The following is a 21,922-nucleotide window of genomic DNA, read 5'->3' on the forward strand; positions in this document are numbered from 1 at the left end:
TACAGGCCCTTTGGCCCACAATGCTGTGCTGAACATGTACTTACTTTAGAAATTACCTAAGGTTACCCATAGCCCTCTATTTTACTCAGCTCCGTGTACTTATCCAGGAGTCTCCTAAAAGACCCTATCGTATCCGCCTCCACCACCGCCGCCGGCAGCCCATTCCACGCACTCACCACTCTGTGTAAAAAAAACTTACCCCTGACATCTCCTCTGTACCTACTTCCAAGCACCTTAAAACTGTGCCCTCTCCATATAAACATATAACAATTACAGCAGGGAAACAGGCCATCTCAGCCCTTCTAGTCTGTGCCGAACTCTTACTCTCACTTAGTCCCACCAACCTGCACTCAGCCCATAACCCTCCATTCCTTTCCTGTCCATATAGCTATCCAATTTAACTTAAAATGACAACATCCCTGAGGCACACCACTGGTCACCGACCTCCATGCAGAATATGACCCATCTACAACCACTCTTCGCCTTCTGTGGGTAAGCCAGTTCCAGATCCACAAAGAAAGGTCCCCTTGGATCCCATGCCTCCTTACTTTCTCAATAAGCCTTGCATGGGGTACCTTATCAAATGCCTTGCTGAAATCCATATACACTACATCTACTGCTCTTCCTTCATCAATGTGTTTAGTCACATCCTCAAAAAATTGAATCAGGCTCATAAGGCAAGACCTGCCCTTGACAAGGCCACGCTGATTATTCCTAATCATAATATACCTCTCTAAACGTTCATAAATCCTGCCTCTCAAGATTTTTTCCATCAACTTATCAACCACTGAAGTAAGACTCACTGGTCTATAATTTCCTGGGCTATCTCTACTCCCTTTCTTGAATAAGGGAACAACATCCACAACCCTCCAATCCTCCAGAACCTTTCCCTTCCTCATTGATGATGCAAAGATCATCGCCAGGGGCTCAGCAATCTCCTCCCTTGCCTCCCACAGTAGCCTGGCGTACATCTCATCCGGTCCCGGTGACTTATCCAACTTGATGCTTTCCAAAAGCTCCAGCACATCCTCTTCCTTAATATCTACATGCTCAAGCTTTTCAATCCACTGCAAGTCATCCCTACAATCACCAAGATCCTTTTCTGTAGTGAATACTGAAGCAAAGTATTCATTAAGTACCTCCGCTATCTCCGGTTCCATACTTACTTTTCTACTGTCACACTTGATTGGTCCTATTCTCTGGTATCTTATCCTTTCTTGCTCTTCACGTACTTGTAGAATGTCTTGAGGTTTTCTTTGATCCTGCTCGCCAAGGCCTTCTCATGGCCCCTTCTGGCTCTCCTAATTTCATTCTTAAGCTCCTTCCTTCTAGCCTTATAATCTTCTAGATTTCTATCATTACCTAGTTTTTGAACCTTTCGTAAGCTTTTCTTCTTGTCTAGATTTACAACAGCCTTTGTACACTACAGTTCCTGTACCCTACCATCCTTTCCCTGTCTCATTGGAATGTACCTGTGCAGAACGCCACTCAAATATCCCCTGAACATTTGCCACATTTCTGCCGTACATTTCCCTGAGAACATCTGTTCCCAATTTATGCTTCCAAGTTCCTGCCTGATAGTCCCATATTTCTCCTTACTCCAATTAAGTATTTTCCCAACTTGTCTGTTCCTATCCCTCTCCAATGCTATGGTAAAGGAGATAGAATTGTGATCACTGTTTCCAAAATGCTCTCTCACTGAGAGACCTGACACCTGACCAGGTTCATTTCCCAATACCAGATCAAGTACAGCCTCTTCTCTTGTAGGCTTATCTACATATTGTGTCAGGAAACCTTCCTGAACGCACCTAACAAACTCCACCCCATCTAAACCCCTTGCTTTAGGGAGGTGCCAATCAATATTAGGGAAATTAAAATCTCCCACCACGACAACCCTGTTACTATTACACCTTTCCAGAATCTGTCTCCCTATCTGCTCCTCGATGTCCCTGTTACTATTGGGTGTTCTATAAAAAACACCCATTAAAGTTATTGACCCCTTCCTGTTCCTAACCTCCACCCACAGGGACTCCATGACGTCCTCCTTTTCCGCAGCCATGACACTATCTCTGATCAACAGTACCACACCCCCACCTCTTTTGCCTCCCTCCCTGTCCTTTCTGAAACATCTAAAACCCAGCACTTGAAGTAACCATTCCTGTCCCTGAGCCATCCAAGTCTCTGTAATGGCTACCACATTGTAGGCCCAAGTACTGATCCACGCTCTAAGCTCATCCGCTTTGTTCACAATACTCCTTGTGATAAAACAGACAATCTCAAACCGTCCATCTGAGCGCATCCCTTCTCTATCACCTGCCTATCCTCCCTCACACACTGTCTCCAAGCTTTCTCTATTTGTGAGCCAACCGCCTCTTCCCCAGTCTCTTCAGTGGTTCCCACCCCCCAGCAATTCTAGTTTTATGTGTCAAATAAAGCTAATTTTAATCATTAATCAACCCAAGGTTTAGGAAAATTATTTCCTTCTGCCTGTCCCATCGACAACATGAAGGCTGAAATCAAAGCTCAAAGTAAATTTATTATCAAGGTATGTAGACTACCTTGAGATATATTTTCTTGCAGGCATTTACAAGAAAAATATAAAAGAATTTCAAAAAAACCTAAACATAAAGCAAGTCTGACAAACAATGTGCAAAAGACAAACTATGTAAGTAAAAGACATGGGAGCAGAATAAGGCCATTCAGCCCATCAGGTCTGCTCTGCCATTTCATCATGGCTGATCCATTTTCCCTCTCAACCCCATTCCCTTGCTTTGTCCCCATAACCTTTCATGCCCTGATTAATCAAGAACTCCTCAACCTCTGCCTTAAATACATCCAATGAATTGGCCTTCACAGCCTCCTGTGGGAACGAACTCCACAGATTCCCCATCCTCTGGCTAAAGAAATTCCTCCTCATCCCCAGTCTAAATGGTCATCTCTCTATTCTGACACTGATTAACAGTGCCATGCCCCCACCTCTTTTACCTCCCTCCCTGTCCTTTCTGAAACATCTAAAGCCTGGCACTTGAAGTAACCATTCCTACCCTGAGCCATCCAAGTCTCTGTAATGGCCACAACATCGTAGCTCCAAGTACTGATCCATGCTCTAAACTCATCCGCTTTGTTCATGATGCTTCTTGCCTTAAAAAAGACACCTCAAACCATCGGTCTGAGCGCATCCCTTCTCTATTACCTGCCTATCCTCCTTCTCTCACTGTCTCCAAGCTTTCTCTATTTGTAAGCCAACTGCCCCTTCCTCCATCTCTTCAGTTCAGTTCCCACCCCCCAGCAATTCTAGTTTAAACTTTCCCCAATAGCCTTAGCAAACCTCCCTGCCAGGATATTGGTCCCCCTGGGATTCAAGTGCAACCTGTCCTTTTTGTACAGGTCACGCCTGCCCCAAAAGGGGTCCCAATGATCCAGAAATCTGAATCCCTGCCCCCTGCTCCAATCCCTCAGCCACGCATTTATCCTCCACCTCATTCTATTCCTATACTCACTGTTGCGTGGCACAGGGAGTAATCCCGAGATTACTACCTTTGAGGTCCAGTTTCTCAACTTCCTTCCTAACTCCCTGTAGTCTGTTTTCAGGACCTCCTCCCTCTTCCTACCCATGTCATTGGTACCAATATGTACCACGACCTCTGGCTGTTCTCCTTCCCACTTCAGGGTATTGTGGACACGATCAAAAACACCCCGGGCTTTGGCACCTGGGAGGCAAACTACCATCTGCGTTTCTTTCCTGTGTCCACAGAATCGCCTGTCTGACCCCCTAACTATAATCCCCTCTTGCCGCTGCCTTCTTCCTTTCCATACGCTTCTGAGCCACAGGGCCAGACTCTGTGTCAGAGGCACGGCCACCGTTGTTTCCCCTAGGTAAGCAGTCCCCCCCAACAGTATGCAAACAGGAGTACTGATTGTTAAGAGGGACAGCCACAGGGGTACTCTCTGGTATCTGAATCGTGCTCTTCCCTCTCCTGACCCTTACCCATTTATCTGTCTCCTGAGGCCTCGGTGTGACTACCTGCCTATAGCTCCTCTCTATCACCCCCTCACTCTCCCTGACCAGACGAAGGTCATCGAGCTGCATCTCCAGTTCCCTAACGCAGTCCCTAAGGAGCTGCAGCTCGACGCATCTGGTGCAGATGTGGCCGTCCGGGAGGCTGGGAGTCTCCAGGACTTCCCACATCTGACACCCAGTACAGAACACCGGCTTCACGGACATACTTCCTGTTCCTATTCCTCACAGGTAACTTACCTGGCCTCGACCTGTTATTGCCGAAGCCCAGAGCCCTACCACTCTGTCTCAGATCACTCCGTCGATGACTACTCTGCTAGGCAGTGTCTCCCTTTTATGCCTGAACCTTCCCCGCTATCTAACTCAGGACTGGTGCTCTGGTTATAGCTGCTGATAGGCCAAGTACAATGGACTCAAAGCTCCCTTTTTAAATAACTGCTGCTGACATGTTCCTCCTTGGTGTTAGGTTTCCTGGCTTTTCCCTTGTCCCTTCCCCCTTCCAAGGGCCCGATTGATTTCCTTCACCTTGTAGCCATTCTGTAGGAACATTGTGCATAATCGTCTTATTTCTTCTGGGAGACTCTCCAGGTCCAAAATAGTTTTCACATGGTTAATCATTAATCATAAAGTAGTATTTGGGCATAAAGGCGATGAACTCAGCACCTGCTCCTCAAAGTCCTTCATGTAGAAATTAACAATAGCTGACGACAAGGGCAATCCCAGGGCCACTCGGTCTGCTGTCCATAGTAGTTCCCTTCACAGAGGAAGTACGTCGATGTAAGGGTGTGTTCAAAAAGGTCAATGGTACCGTCATCAAATCTTGACCACAGGAGGACCAAGCTGTCCTTAATGGGAACACTCACGACGAGGGACACCGCGTCGAAACCGACCATTATGTCATCCGTGTTCAGCTGGATGTTGGTTATCATTTTCACAAAGTCAGTCAAATTCGTGACATGATGCTCACAGCCCCCAACAAAGGGAGACAGCATAGGCGCCAAATGCTTAGCGAGGTAGTAACTCAGAGAATCAATCGCACTGGTGATAGGCCTCGGAGAACCCTGGAGCCCATAAAGTCTTGGTGATATCAGCACCTGAGGTAGAAGTGTCTTGCATATATCTGTTGGCAGTTCAGATTTCTTCAGTAAGCAAAGGTCATCCTCACAATCGAATCCATGGTATCCCACTATACAGTTCTATACACGGGATCGTCTAGAATCTGTTGGACTTTCCTGTGCTATTCCTTCAAGGACATCAGCACAGTCACATTTCCTTTGTCCGCAGCTAAGATCATGATGTCTGGGTTTCACCGTAGTGCCTGGAAGGCCAGTCACTCTCCTTTTGTAATGTCTGGGTTTGGCAAAATAGCCCTTTTGAGGGCCATGCAAACCTTTATCTTATCTCCTCTGCGGTATCCAGCTCAAATCACAACTTATGCGGGTCAAAGATGACCTGGGACTCAGGATGGCTGGCGTTTACAGGATTCCCTGTGAATGCGGAGCGTGTATATCGGTCAGACAGGAAACCATCATCAAGGAGCACAGGAGCTGTATCCGTTTGGGTTACTTGGAGAAATCAGTGGTAGCAGAACATTGCATTCATAGGATTCACTTCGACGGCACAAAACTACTGTGCAATGCCAATGGGTTTTGGGACTGCCTGGTGAACAAAGCCATTGAAATGAAACCAGAGGAAAAGAACTTTAACAAAGACAGAGGTCTCAATCTAAGTGAGAACTGAAATTTGATTGTAAATAAGGTGGGATAGCCGAAACCTGATTGGGTGAGGATAACCAATCAGGCGGGATGGACATCGGGGGTATAAATACCACTAGACTAGATACATCTGGGTATTATCCCTGACGAAGATGGCAGAGTTTGTCATCAAAATGTCAGTTAAAATCAATACCTGTACCCAGCTGGAGGCCCGAGAAGAGTTTATTCATAATGGAATCTATACAGTTTCAGACAGGAGATAAAGAAATATCAAAGAATAGAATGTCTCTGGAACCAAGTCCAAAGTAACAGTGCTTTCTCAAACCACTACACCTACTACCCATCATATCTTCTTAACTGCTCAAGTGTTGGTGGCCATGTCTTTATCCAAAGACCGTGAGCTCCTCAATTTCACTCAAAACCTCTTGGCCTCTCTACTTCACCCTCTTGTTTTAATACCCTCCCTAAAGCCGGCCTCTTTGACCAAGTGTTTGGTCACAACCTAATATCTCCTTAGTGGATGGATGCCTAAATTAGTCTGATAATGCTCACAGAGTACACTTTGTGCTGCTTTATGACAAGAAGGTGCTATATAAAGGCAGCTTTTTGTAGTACATACCAAGAATTATTGTTTGGCAGAAGATAACAGCAAATCCCTTTGTTCTCCTGCCCTACAGGACCCCGCAGAAGGCAACCACGTGCAACCAAGAAGATCCTAGTATTCCTGTGTCTAGTGACCATCCTTGCTATGATTGTAGTTGGAATTTACTTTATTGGTAAGTCTCCTAAGATATTGCTCTGAAGAACGTAAAACAACTGTGGAAAGTTTTGAAGGGTTCATCTCTGATTTTGATTCAACAACTAATCAGTTGTGAATTCTTACATTTATTCCACAATAGGCATTCCTTCCTCCAAGCGACTGACCATCTCGTGCATCACTCACACCACAACAGCATTACATATTTTCACACAGCCGTAGGAAATGCAGCTGCAGCAGAGGCTGCAGTTCTGTGAAATGTTGCAGAACAAGCTCAGTAATAAATGCACTCATCTCTTATGTCAATCATCAATATGGTTCCCAAAACATTTGTCAAAAACATACTCCCAAGAGATTCACCAGATGCTGGAAATCTATAAGCAACACACACAAAATGTTGGAGGAACTCAGCAGGTCAGGCAGCATCTATTTTGGGCCTGCAAAGGAATGGGCCAGAAACCAGAATATTCATGCCAAAAGCAACACTTCATAATCCGTCTGAGTAGCCGTCAACCTGTTGGCATGAACATGGATTTCTCTAACTTCTGGTAACTTCTTTCCTCTCCTCCTTCTCTCTTTTTCCATTCTCCATTCTACTTCCCCTCTCACCCTTCTCTTTTTCTCACCTCCCTCATGTGCCCCTCCTCCTTCCCTCATGGTCCACTCTCCTCTCCTATCACATTTCTTCTCCTTCAACCCTTTACTTCTTCGGCCTATCACCACCCACCTTCTTACTTCACCCCCCCCCCCTCCCATTTTCTAACTCTGGTTTCTGCCCATTTCCTTTCCAGTCCTGATGAACGGTCTCAGCCCAAACCATTGACTGTTTGACTTGCTGAGTTCCTCCAGCACGTTACGTGTGTTGGTCAAAAACATATTAAAGGGCTAGTCATTGATCTTCGGTATAAAGCAAAAAATGAACAATTGAAAAGCATTTTCCTGCTCTCTTGAACTGATGGATTACAGCTCCCATAAGTGGCCCGTGTTCTTGAATGTCGTTCCTCCAAATACGAGTAGATATAGCTAAATAGTACTGTAGACTGTTGCTGAATTTATTTGCCCTCCCTAAGCCAGACCAGGATGAAAGTTGGTTGCAGTGTGCCTTCAACCTGTCCTTCCCACCACTGTTGCCTATATAGTTGGGGTCACTTAACTCTGTGGAGACTGGGAACCAATTTGGGAATTTACTATTCAGTAGAAAACATTTTCAGCACTGGTTCAGTTTGACAAAATCAGAGACCTTCACAGATTTGCACATATCTATGCTCACGGCATCCTCCTACCACACCAAGGATAGGGTTCCTCGTGTCCTCATATACCTCCCCAATATCGAGGACACCTTCCAAAGGAATGGCCTCAAGATGGCATCCATCATTAAGGACCCTTACCATCAATGCCTCCTCTCATTACTACTATTAGTGAGGAGGTTCAGGAGCCTGAAGATGCACACTCAGCTTCTTCCCCTCCAACATTAGATTTCTGAATGGTGCATGAACCCATGAACACTACCTCACTACTTTCTCTCTTTTTGCACTATTTTTTAAAATATATTTCTCATTGTAACTCACTGCTACTACAAAACAACAAATTTCATGACATATGAGTGGTGACAAACCCAAGTCTGATTTCAATGAGTTCAATACCAAATACTGTATGTTGATTCCATTTGGAAACACAGGAGACCACAGATGCTGGAATCTTGATCTTATTAGGGTTGGGTTCTAATTTTGTCTTCCTTCCCACCTAAGTGATGAAACTATTCCCTACTTAAATCTTTTCATTGCATTCAGTCCTGCCAGAACCCACCCAAGGGCAAAGATTGACACATCAGGTGATGTTTACACACCTTAAATGCTGTTTCAAATACCTGCCTTACTAGCTAAGTGCATCCACACATGGACGTGTGTTAGCTCTATAATTGATGCTGAGCGCAAGAACAATTCTTCCATCCCAACAGATCTACTCATCAAACAGGTTCCATTCCACCTGGCACCAACAATCATTCTGCATTCAAAGTCACTTACATCACATTTCTTCCCCCATTCTGATGTCTGGTGTGAACAACAACTGAGCCTCTTGACCATGTCTGCATGCTTTTATGCATTGAGTTGCTGCCACGTGATTGGCTGATTAGATATTTGCATTAACAAGCAGGAGTACAGGTGTACCTAATAAAGTGGCCACTGGTGTATGGGCAGGTAGGAAAGGAATTTACTCAACTTACACAAATGGGTTGCAACTGTAAGTGAAATTTTTTGTACATAGTTATAATAAACTGGTTAAACCAGTTTTCAGATATTAAGCTGTACAGTATCTTTACAGTCTTTTTTATAGGAGAGAAAACATGTTCAAGATCTCAAATAAGGCACAAATAATAATCATTGATTGATTGTTTTGGGGATTTAAAACACTGACAAGAAATTTGGAATGAAAAGACAATTGAAAAAAATTCGTAATCTACTTAAGATAGCCCTCAACTATCTCAAAGTACTCCATTTACAATTAATTAGCCCAAAGTTCAATGACCATTATTGTCCAGATAAGCACAGAAGGATAATTGTACAAATCATGAGGTGAATGATATTCCCTTAATACTAGAAATCATTTTTGTATTAAAAGAAAATGTTCTGTGGCTCATTTGCAAAACACTGTCTGCTTCCTGTGCCCATTTTTATGGTGCCACTTTAGGGCAAAATCTGTGTAATTTAGAGACGTTTGAACTTGAGAATTTACTTGGCCTCTTGAATTAGAGACAGAGGAACAGGTCAGCTAAGGCATCAGTTTAACATCTCACCCAGCACACTGAAACTCTAAAAGGCAGGACTCAGTCAGTCACTCTAAATAATGGACGAGGACAGGAATCCACATCTTTTGACTTGAAAGTAGTAGCACACCACAAAATGAAGTCTGGGTTTGAGGTGAAAAGTAAATAGATGGAAACCCATTGTAAGTGCTACTGGCAAAAGAATGTCTTTACTTCCAAAAGGAGTATCTTTCCCAGAATGTCAGTTTTAGAATTACTCACATCAGAATTAAATTGTTTCAAGTGTAGTCTTAGATCACACTGAGTTTAAGTAATATCCATTCAATTAAAAAATATCATTCAGCAAACGCCTTCAATTATCTAATTCAAGACTGCCCAAGTTCAATATTTCACAAGTGACTGACAAAGCAATCACATATTCCACCCTTTAGTAAAGTAACCAAAATGCCAACTCAGTGAAATTCTATTTAATCATGTCTCTTTTCATTAGGTGAGTAATGTCAGGGAGGAGAATAGGTAAAAATAGTCATTGTGTAACAGTCTATCTTAAACTCAAGTATGTGGTCATGTTGGTTTACTTAATATTTAGCATGCGCTTTAGTTTTTAGTGTCATTGAAAAGGACAGCAATTATTGTCTGTCTTCAACTGACCCTAGCAAATTAGAGAGAAGCCATTTTTTATTATTGTGGGCAATGCTGTTGAGTAGAGTTCAAGACCTGAGTAGAGATCAAGGAGATAGAGAGCCTAGAGATATGGTACCATGGTAGCAACCTTTCCCTCAATGTCAGCGCAACAAAAAAGCTGGTCATTGATTTCAGGAAGGGAGTGCAGACGCTCCTGCTTACATTGAGAGTGCTAATTTTTAGAGGGTTGAGAGCAACTAACATAATCAAAGATCCTACTCACTTCAGCCATTCGCTCTTCTCTCTCACGTTTGGCAGAAGAAACAAAAGCCTGAAAGAACATACCATAGGCTCAAAGGGAGCTTCTATTCTGGCGTTATAAGACTATTGATCGGTCCTTTTGCACATTAAGTCCATAAGACCTTAAGACCATAAGACATAGGAGCAGAATTGAGCCATTCAACCAATCAAGTCTGCTCCGCCATTCCATCATGACTGATTTATTATTTACTTATTTCATATTTCATAATTTACTGGCATAATTTACATATTACTATTTAACTATTTATGGTTTTATTACCATTTATTATTTATGGTGCAACTGTAACGAAAACCAATTTCCCCCGGGATCAATAAAGTATGACTATGACTATGACTATCCCTCTCAACCCCAGTCTCCTGCCTCCTTCTCATAACGTTTGACATCCTGATTAAACAAGAACCAATCAACTTCTGCTTTAAACATAACCAATGATATGGTCTCTGCAGTCATCCGTGGCAATGAATTCCACAGATTCACCACCCTCTGGGAAAACAAATTCTTCCTCATCTCTGTTCTAAAGGGATGTCCTTCTTTTCAGTGGCCTCTGGTCGTAGACTCCCTCATTATAGAAAATCCTCTCCACCTCTACTCTATCTAGGCATTTCAATATTCGAAAGGTTTCAATGAGATCCCCTCCCCACAAATGTTCCAGAGCCATCAAAGGTAAGAAGAACTCTTGACCTTACAATCTACCTCATGTGGCCTTCATCTTATTGTTTGTCTGCACTGCAGTTTCTCTGTAACTGTAACACTTTATTCAGCACTCTATTATTGTTTTCCCTTGTACTACCTCAATGAACTGTTGTCAACATATATGGACAACATGCAAGACAAGTTTTTCACTGTACCTGGGTACATGTGACAATAAACCAATTTACCAACTCACCAAGACTTGCAACCCAATGACTATACAGTAACGGCTTTATATTCATGACTTAGGATGTTGTGTGACTTCAAAGGGAATTTGGAGATAGTGGTCTTCCCAAGTGCTGCTGCTCCTGATATGGATGATATATTAGTTGGGGAGGTATTATTGATCAAGGGTTGTCAAGCTCCTACAGCGAATTTTTCAGATGGAATACCGAGCCACTATGTAGTGATTGTGGCACTGAATATGGAAGGGGTTCCAATCAAAAAAGTTTCTTTATCCAGAATTTTGCAGTGGGTACAATTCAAGAATCAACACTTTTGGATCAATCATTCTTACCCAACAGTTAAACGTTTACTTTCCAGCAGGAGGTTATCAAAGGCATATACTGCCCTGATATTTTATCCTTATATATTCACCCTGAGCACTAAGGGCAATCATCCTGAATCATGAACTGCCAGGGTAGAGTTGTCAAGTGGCCTTAATCCCTGACCAAGGCCCCAGCTGCCCCCTCAGGTGGATATCCAGAATCCTCTAGCACTACTTAAAAAGTAACAAAGTCCTTAGTATCTTGCCATTATAAATGGACATTCAACCCATGAACACTACCTCACCACTTATTTATTTCTATTTTTGCACCACTTATTTAACTACTTTGTATATTATATACTTACTGCTGTTCAGAGTTTTTTTTATATTTATCATGTATTGCATTGCACTGCTGCTGCTAAATTAACAAATCTCACAACATATGCCAGTGATATTAAACCTGATTCTGATTATTTACATCTCAGCAAACATCATCAATGTAGATTTAGCTGGAAGCGTGTCCCCCATAATTTGTGCTGTCAATAGTGTATTGCACTTTGCACCTGAAATCCTTTTCATTATGTGAACGTGTCGATGCTATTTAATATTACATTTCGTACAACTGATGGGGCTGCATTTTCTAGCCAGTTAACTGGTTTGACATCCTTATTTGTGGCAATCCATTCAATTCAAATGGTTAATGGATTTTGTATTTGTTACAGCCATTGCTGAGGACAAGTTCTTTATTTAACTCTTTAAAACCTCCTGATGTTTTGAATAATGCTGCAGAAATGCGTACTTGTTCATTAATCTAATTGACTCTGTATTTATAGGATTTTTATCAACAGATAGTAGTACACTTCTAGTGTCAAGCAACAAAGTTTGTATTAAACACACAGGATACATGGGTTTAATTCTTGGACATGTAGATGTAAGTGCAATGGTCATATTCCTTTACACTGATAGATTTTCCTATATCTGGAGCCAACCACAGCTGGATTACACACCTCTCATTGGATCTTGTCCTGCTACTCTGTAAACATTTGGATATAGTATCATGGGATTGGTCCAGATCCACAATGTTATATCATTCTGAGTTATGGTTATACAGTGGTCATCAGTTGATGACCACCCTCTCACCACAGTTGAGCAGTTCACCTACCTGGGCAGCCTCATCTCCAACGACGCTACAATAGTAAGAGATGTTGACAATCAACTTGCCAGAGCCAGCAGTGCCTTTGGGCACCGCCAGAAACATGTGTGGAAGAACCACCAGCTGCATCTGTCCACAAAAATCCAGGTGTACAGGGCTGCTGTCGTCACAACACTGCCATACGGCTCCAAAGCCTGAGTCCTGTACCGTAACATCCTGGAGATGCCTCAGCTTCCAAGCATTGAAGCCACTTTGCTGCTCAAACAGCTCCGCTGCTCAGGCCACATGTCTTGCATGGGCAACTCCAGGTACCAAAAGCAGTACTCTATGGAGAACCCTCTCAGGGCAAGAAAGATCGTGATGCCCTGTGCAAGAGGTACAAAGACCAACTTAAGCAGCAGCTCTCACAGGCAAATATCAAGGTCAATGAATGGCAGCAGCTGGCTTGTGACAGGGACCACTGGAGAATGCTGATCCATCAAGTAGCCAAGAATCTTGGGAATCTAGAAGAGCGACTGCTCAAGGGAAGAGGAGACACAAAGGAAGATCCTACTATCCAAGCACCTGCTTCCCAGCTGTTCCCGTGTCCTTAGTGCTACAGAGTGGGCAGATCCAGAATTGGCCTCTACAGTCACCAACAACCGCGCCATCGCCCCGAGGACTCTTCTTCCCTCCTGATCTTCACAAGTGAAGAACCAGCCATCATCATGATCATACTGTATTTTGCCCTATTTAATTAACTTGGCTTTAGAATTAGGAACTGGATTAGGAGTTGGGATCTGGGAAAGAAAGTATTGTCGGTGTTAAGATTGGGTCTGAGATAATTAAGCTTGGGAATGTTTGGCTAGGGATAATTTTGTGTTCTGTTTATGCTTTGGGGTTCAGGTTGAATCCAATTCAGAGCCTGGGCTAGTTTAAATTACTGTACAGGCTGGGTTGTGGGCAACCCAACATACCTCAATGCATGAAGTATTAATAGAAATACATAATATGTATGTATTACACACAAAATATTATATGTATATCACCCCTGAACTTCTATGAAGGTTGTGATTTCTTCATTATAATTCCAGAGGTAGATCAGAAGGCTCCAGTTTCCAGCTAATGGTAACTTTTCTATGAGAGTGACTGCAGATAGGAATACTAAGTGTCGTATTGATGATTTTGGAATGTCATCATGTTCACGTTATACTCTCCATTTTCCAACAATGTCCATGTGCATGAAGAGAGAGGTGGAGATCCTCACCTGATGAGCCGTTAGTAAAAGCCTTTTTCACTTCAATTTTATGTTTTGCATTAGTGAGGCACTTGGAGAGGCCCATTGAAAACAAAGACTTGATTCCAACTGGAGGCAATGCACCCACAACCAACTGCAATGCAACTGACCAAGAGTTCAGCGGCACAACTCCAATCACAGGTTGGTGATATATTGTACAGCTCTTTGGAAGTACAAGGTCAATTTGCAAACCACCATTACTTGAACAAAGCTTGAGCTTGATATTTCTATCTTTGGTCAATTCCTGTTGTCACACCGTTCTACTGTCAGACTGCAACCATAATTTACACCTAGAATTATGAGCTGATCTTCACACCATGATAGAGTGGTCCTAGAAATAAAACTCCAGATATTTGTCTGTTCCTGCAGTTACATTACTTGTGTTGATCTTCTTCTGGAACTGGTTTGCAATTCTAGCTTGCCCCAGAGTTAATTTTCCCTGTAGTAAGTTTGCCCAAGAGATAATATATCTGGTATTGATCTGTGGTAGTCTGCGCCTGGAGATGATGTGTTCTGAGAATGTTCTTCAATACCCCATTTGAGGGAGGGGATGAAATGGAGAAACTCGCATCCTAGCTGAGAATGTGGTGTCTGATTGATTTGTAATGACCTGTATTTTGTATTTAGTTTCTTTCAGAGTTAATTCTGAGAACTTGCTATTGGAGATACATAAACTTTCATGGCAAGGCTGGCTCCCTGCATGTGGCACAAAGTGGAATTCCTCTCTGGGCGAACTGATGTGCAGATACATGGGACATATCAGGTATGCTCTGTTTCCACAGTCAATGATCACTGAGAATTTTTTTTACTGAATTATCTGGGAGTTAAACCTTTTTTCACAATGTCTTGGTGTCAACTCATTGGAAAAATATAGGAAAAATGCAGCACAGAAGCTAGCCTTTTTGTCCAACCGTTGTCTGTTAGTGTTTATATCCGCTATATTATGCTCTTTTCAGACCTGCTTCCCTGCATCCCTTCTTGTTTATTCAAGGATATAATGCCAAATCAACTTTAAGCTAACTGGTTTGCTCGGCCACGTCAGAGGCCAGTTAGGATCACCTATTAAAACCTTGCGTAATTTTAAAGACCCCCAAATGTCCAAGGCCTCTCAGTCTTTATATTGATTATATATTCTCTGTTCTATCATCTGTGTAATTCACAATTATTCTATGTGGTCTAACCAATCGTTAACATAACTGTTTTGCTCTTCAGTCCTGTCTGTTTAGAAATGAACCCCAGGATTTGTTTTGGGCATGTTGGTGTTGCTTTCCTAACTTGAGTTACTGTTATATTAGTTAAGGTGGGGTGGATATTTTAGTATGAACTGTGATCTTATTATTTAAAGCTCTGATATTATTTAAATCCCTATTCATTTATCTTGTCAAATTTGATCATCTTTGCATGGTTTCTGAAACTTCTTCCCTAGATCCCTTTCATCCTCTATATTTAGATCGTTATTATTAAAATACTGTAGAAAGGCTCTCAAAATCCAAACAGCTAAGCATTGTTATACTGCTGTGATCTTTTTTTTTGTGCCATACTCCGCCAGAGCCTCGGTGACCACTTTTTTTTTTCAAGTGGTTGTCTTGGAGGAAAGATTCTGTGAGTGGTCCCCCACATCCTTCTCACAACACAGTTTTTTTTTATGAGGCCAAGTTGCAAGCTCGACACTCAACCCAGCACGGATGGAAAGCGTGCCCGGGAGCAGCCCGACTGATTTCGAACTCGGAAACCTTTGCTCCGGAGTCCGGCGCTGATGTCACTGCGCCACCAGCCGGCTCAACTGATCTACCCACCTGCAATTCCACTCCCGCTTTCCCCATTCATGGGATTTGGGGAAGGCTCCTCAGTTAACATAGAACATCTCAGTACAGGTCCTTAGCCTCTGTAACGAAACGAAAACCAATTCATTTTCACAGCCTTTTATGTTCAGTACATTATGTTCAGTATCAACACATTATATATAGGCATGGTGCAACTGTGACGAAAATCAATTTCCCTCGGGATCAATAAAGTATGACTATGACTATGACTCACAGTGTTGTTCTGACTTTTTAACCTACTCTAGGATCAATGTAACCCTTTCCTCCCACATAGCCCCTATTTTTCTATCATCCATGTGCCTATCAAAGCACTTCTTAAATGTCCTCATTGTTTCTTCCTCTACCAGCACCCCCTGGCAGTGCTTTCTATGCACCTACCACTCTCTGTGTAAAACACCTACCTCTGACATCACCCCGATACTTCTCTCTAATCACTTTAAAACTGTCCCTTTCCACCCTGAGAAAGTCTCTGGTTGTCCACTTGATCTTTGCCTCTTATCATCCTGTGCATCAAGCCGCCTCTGATCCTCCTTCGCAGAGTGCAAATGAACTGTAGGCGCGGCTCCAAAGACATCATTGGATCTATGAGTATTAATGCTCAAAAAGTCTGTGGAAAAGTGGCATCCGAGGGGTAAAAGAGAGGGAGTATATGGCTCAGACTTATGTTCTTGCCCACATAGAAGTCACCACCATCACTAAAATAACTAAACTAGTATCTCCTCAGCCTGCTTGTAAGAACAGTTTGCAATCTTTTTTTATATAAATATCGTTGCATTTTTCCTTGGAGCTTTTCACGTTCCCAGTCCTGCAGTCTGTCCACTTACAGCTGGCCCCTATAACACAGTAACACACATCAAAGTTGCTGGTGAACGCAGCAGGCCAGGCAGCATCTCTAGGAAGAGGTACAGTCGACGTTTCAGGCCGAGACCCTTCGTCAGGACTAACTGAAGGAAGAGTGAGTAAGGGATTTGAAAGTGGGAGGGGGAGGGGGAGATCCAAAATGATAGGAGAAGACAGGAGGGGGAGGGATGGAGCCAAGAGCTGGACAGGTGATTGGCAAAAGGGATATGAGAGGATCATGGGACGGGAAGCCTAGGGATGCTGCCTGGCCTGCTATGTTCACCAGCAACTTTTATGTGTGTTGCTTGAAATTCCAGCATCTGCAGATTTCCTCATGTTTGCCCCTATAACACAGTGGTGTGTTTGGACCCCGAACTGACCTCACCAGGCAAACCCCCCAAGGGATACAAGAGCAGTGATCCCTCACCTTGCACTGGGACATGGCAATGATCTTATAAAGCTCAAGGAGAGGCTAAACAAAGCTGTCTCCAGACAGAATTCAATCCATTTACACAGTAGTCATGAGATAACTAATATACTAATCAACACATTATATATAGGCATCCGTTAGTCTCATGAGACCAAGGATTTGCACCTCGGAAGGTTTCCAGGGCGCCGGCCTGGGCAAGGTTGTATGGAAGACCAGCAATTGCCCATGCTGCAAGTCTCCCCTCTCCACACCATCGATGTTGTCCAAGGGAAGGGCATTAGGACCCATACAGCTTGGCACCGGTGTCGTCGCAGAGCAATGTGTGGTTAAGTGCCTTGCTCAAGGACACACACGCTGCCTCAACCAAGGCTGGAACTAGCAACCTTCAAGTCACTAGGCGAACGCCTTAACCACTTGGCCACACACCAACACAATCAACACATTGCCTCATGCATAATATATCACTTCAAAGCTTCTCGGATATTGTTAATGTCTTGATTTAGAACAGAGAAAAATGTTCAGAGGCAATCTGAAATACTTTCACTTTTACAGAGAACGCAATCCTATCAACACTTAAGAAGCTAGGCACCATCGATGAGATAACACATGAGTTTACTGACATCCCATCCACCAGTTTGATCTGTTCTCTCTCCCCCACCGGATCATTGTGATTGTGCCGTGCACTATCTGTACCACCTCACCATTCTTCAGTAGTACTTCCCAAATCAACAACCACTGTCACCTAAAAGATAAAAACAAAAGTTGCATGAAGATGTCATTATCAACAGTTTCTTTTCCAAATAAAATCCCAATCAGTCCTGGAAATATATCAACATCCATAATGCCGGCCGGTGGAGTAGTGGTATCCACACTGGACTTTGAAGTGAGTGGTGCTGGGTTCGAATCCAGCTGGCTCCTTGCACGCTTTCCATCCGTCCTGGGTTAAACATTGATCTAGTAACTCTGTCTCGTTCAAAAAATGATAAATATGCTAAAGAAATGGCCATTGCTGCCTAATGCACTACATGGCATGGAGAGAAACAATGTTTTTTTAAAAATTCATCATCCCGAAACATCCTACCCAGCAACACTATGAAACGCCCTTCACTCTAATAATTGTAGCAAATTGTCACCATTACCTTCTTGAGGACAGTTAAATGTTATCCTTGCCTGTGATGAATAAATAATGAACAATTGAAAGTTACTCAGATTAACACACACAAAATGCTGGAGGAACTCAACAGGCCAGCAAGCATCTATGGAGAGGAATAAACAGTTGACATTTTGGACTGAGACCTTTCACCAGGATGGGAAAAGAGGGAGAAAAGGAGCCAGGATAAGGTGGTGGAGGAGGGGAGGGATTACAAGCTGGCAGGTGATAGGCGAAGTCAGGTGAGGGACGGGGAAAATGAACTTAGATGCTGAAGAAGAAGAAAACTCAGGTTGGAGGAGCAACACCTCATATACCATCTGGTATGTCTCCAGCCCCTTGGTATGAACATTGAATTCTCCAACTTCCAGTAATTCTCTCCCCTTCCCTTCCCCCATCCCAGTTTCACTCTGCCCCCTCCCCCAGCTGCCTATCACCTCCCCATCGTTCCGCCTCCTCCTCCATTGTGCTTTCCCCTATTCCTTCTTCGCCTTTCCTGCCTATCACCTCCCTGCTTCCCCTCCCCCTTTCCCCTTACTGGTTTTTCACCTGGAACCTACCAGCCTTCTCCTTCCCACCCTCTCCCCACCTTCTTTATAGGGCCTCTGCCCCTTCCCTCTACAGTCCTGACGAAGGGTTCCGGCCCGAAACGTCGACTGATCGTTTCCACAGATGCTGCCCGACCTGCTGAGTTCCTCCAGTGTGTTGTGAGTGTTGCTTCTTCCCTCTTCCCTTCCAGTCCTGAAGAAAGGTCTCAGCTTGGCCTGAAATGTCAACTGCTTAATCTTCTCCACAGATGCTGCCTGACCTGCTGAGTTCCTCCAGCATTTTGTGAGTGTTGCTCTGGATTTCCAGCATCTGCAGAATCTCTTGTGTTTGTGACATTATTCAGCCAGCTACATCAATCTCCCAATCTCAAATGTTCACTGGAAGATCTTCTAACAACGTCACTTTCCAAGAATCAAACACATTGAATGCAAAAGGAAGGCTTATTTTGTGGCAGTGATGCACATTAAACAAACAGGAGAAGTAGTAGTTATGTCTGCAAGTGATTATAGACTGTCAAAGTGCAGACAGTGAAATGTGAATCTTATCATGTGTTTTATCCCACAGACACCTGAGTTCCGCTGTAGTTAGTGTGAGTGAGATTGAACGCAATTACACACAGGGATTCGCTGAGATTACTAATGGGCAGGACAGTAATTTGGAAAACATCTGGGGCTACAGGTTTGCCACATTTCATTTGACTTATGCAATGTATAATCACGTGACAGGGTTAGAATGCCACAATATTGGACTCAGCCTTTTAAAACAGGCTGTCTTGTTGTTCCTAAAAATTCTAGTTCCTCCTTTTGACTGACAGCACAAAGGTTCAACACAATCACATGTGCTTTAAACACAGTGATAGATGTCAGGTTGCAATGAAGTCCTTTAGTAAATACATGTCTACTTACCAGAATTCTCAAGTGAAATCAGAATAAAGTTTGCTAATGACTGACACTCATAGTAGTTATTTGCATATTAGGCAAATACTATATATTCAAAGTTTAAAAATTCAAAGTTCATAGCAAATTTATTATCAAACTATGTATATGTCACCATATACTATCTGGTAATTTGTTGCTAGCTAGCGTTTATAGGAAAATAAAGAAATAAAATAGAATTTATGAAGAACTATAAATAACAAAGACTGACAAATGACCAATGTGTAAAAGAAGACAAATATTGCAAATAATTAAAAATCAGCAAATAAATAATACTGAATTGTGGAGTCCTTGAAAGTGAGTCTGTTGGTTGTGGAATCAGTTCAGCATTAACGTGAATGAAGTTATCCACACTGGTTCAAGAGCCTGATGGTTGAAGGGTGATAACTGACCCTGAACCTGGTGGTGAGGGAACTAAGGTTCCTGTACCTCCTGCCCGATGGTAGTAGCGAGAAGAGAGCATGGCCTGGATGGTGAGGGCCCTTGATGATGGATGCTGCTTTCTTGTGGCAGCGCTCCGTGCAGATGTGCTCAATGGTGGGGAGGGCTTTGCCTGTGATGGGCTGGGCTATACACACCAACTTTTTTGACTCCTTCAACCAACAGCATAAATAAGAGTTTTCAACATGGAGTCTGTAACAGTTGCCTACAAAAGTTCTTCTTCCATGTCTCAAGTAAACCTGTCCCTGTCAGATGTACTCATCAGCCAACTTATCACTCCCCGTGGAGTTAATCAGTGCTCTAGTGAGGGGTGCGGTGTTATTTGAATAAGATGCTAGATGGAGGCTCATCTGCTTTCTCAGACAGAAATAAAAAAATCCTATGCAATTGAATGTGAGAGGAGCAATAGAGTTCTCTCCTATATCCTTATTCCTTAAACATCTTCACTAAAACAGATTTATCAGGTTATTAACACAGCACTGTGTCTGTGCTGCTTCATTACAGTGGAGACTATCCATCAAAATTGTCTAATTGTCAAGCAGCTTGGTAAGGCACAGATCTGTGGAAGTACTTTAGAACTGATTGTCCTTCTTAAGAAACTGTCTTTCTTGCAAATCACCAGAACAATTCGAAAATCCACCCACCATCAACTTTGTCAATAGTTTTGTTTTGGTGCAAGGTGTGTCTGATCCTCATGGCATCTCAATGAATATAGTTTCTTCTCTTTCTCGTCAGGACTAACTGTATGTCTGGAAAAGTAGTAAAACTGAAATGCTCTGGTGAGTACATCTGCTTAAAATAGAACATTTTAAAATCATTGTTTTCCAATTGGTAAACTTAATCTAAGGAACATACAGCAGCTGTTAGACAGGTACTGTTTCACTTGTTCAACTATCATCGACAAAGCTACCTATACTGTACCATTGTATTCTCCCAATACACTGAAGTGACCCTACATCCTAATCCCCCTCACAACTCTGCATCTATTAATTGCACTGCCTAGTCTAGTGAAACTTTTTGCTTGGGGCAAAAGTGAGGCACCATCATGTCCTCCCTGCCCTGGCAGAGGGACTCTGGAACAAATCCTCAGCAGCTGCCCAAAAGCCCTGCGAGAAGAGCACTACCACTGGCATTATGACTAGGTGCTGAAGGTAGTGGCAGAAAGTATCTCCTTGGCCATTAAGCACCTCGTCAGCCCAAAAAACCCATAGCCTTTGTCAAAGCTGGAGCCTTAGCCCAGATCACTAGCAAGCTTACTCACTACAGCATCTGACTGGCAACTGAAAGTTGATCTTAGCAAGCAATTAAAGTTCCCTGACTTCATCGCACCATCATCACTGAGGCCTAACATGGTCATGCTCTCAGAAACCTCAAAGCAGGTGGTCATGGTCTAACTGACAGAACCTTAGGAAAATAGGATTGAAGAGGCATTTGAGTGTAAGAAAGACAAGTACCAGGAGCAGGTAGAGCAGTGCCACGGGCAGGGGTGGAGGGCACGATGTGAGCCTGTAGAGGTGGGGTGCAGAGTTTTTGCTCGCTCTGCAGAACCTACTCACTCCTTGGCATTATGGAGGCTGCAAAGAAAAGAGCCCTCAGGACCATCACAGAGGCTGCTGAGGGAGTCTCCAGATAGCTATGGATCAAGAGGTGTGACCCACGGACCAATGCTGCTGGGACAGAAAACAGGGCCTGATCAACCCTGTCTGGGTTGCCTCGGCAAGAGTGTCCGACATTTAAAGACCCAAAACACCCAATGAGCCCTGATTACATCACTGATGATGTGTCCCAGTGTAAGCTAGGATGTACCTCAGCATCATTCACAAGAGGAGGAGGTCAGCTTTAGAGTCTCATTAGGAATTCCATATCAGCATGAACTGGTACAAGTACTTTCAGATCCAGAAGAGTAATGCTGATCATTAAGGAATTAGATTTTGAAGAAAAGTGCTTC

The 21,922-nt window shown here is 43.2% G+C and overlaps 1 protein-coding gene across 1 annotated transcript in view; it reads left to right on the plus strand.

Annotated features, from left to right (window-relative positions):
• Positions 1-21,922, plus strand: part of tmprss5 (transmembrane serine protease 5) — a 92,643-nt gene that overhangs the window by 55,284 nt on the left and 15,437 nt on the right. The window contains exons 4-8 of the mRNA XM_072238840.1: positions 6,411-6,509; positions 13,831-13,947; positions 14,434-14,569; positions 19,163-19,276; positions 20,710-20,753. Coding sequence (XP_072094941.1) covers positions 6,411-6,509; positions 13,831-13,947; positions 14,434-14,569; positions 19,163-19,276; positions 20,710-20,753 — 510 coding nt within the window. The remainder of the gene's footprint in view (positions 1-6,410; positions 6,510-13,830; positions 13,948-14,433; positions 14,570-19,162; positions 19,277-20,709; positions 20,754-21,922) is intronic.

This window comes from Mobula birostris, chromosome 20 (assembly GCF_030028105.1).
Source record: "Mobula birostris isolate sMobBir1 chromosome 20, sMobBir1.hap1, whole genome shotgun sequence".
In the NCBI taxonomy this organism is placed as follows: Eukaryota; Metazoa; Chordata; class Chondrichthyes; order Myliobatiformes; family Myliobatidae; genus Mobula; species Mobula birostris.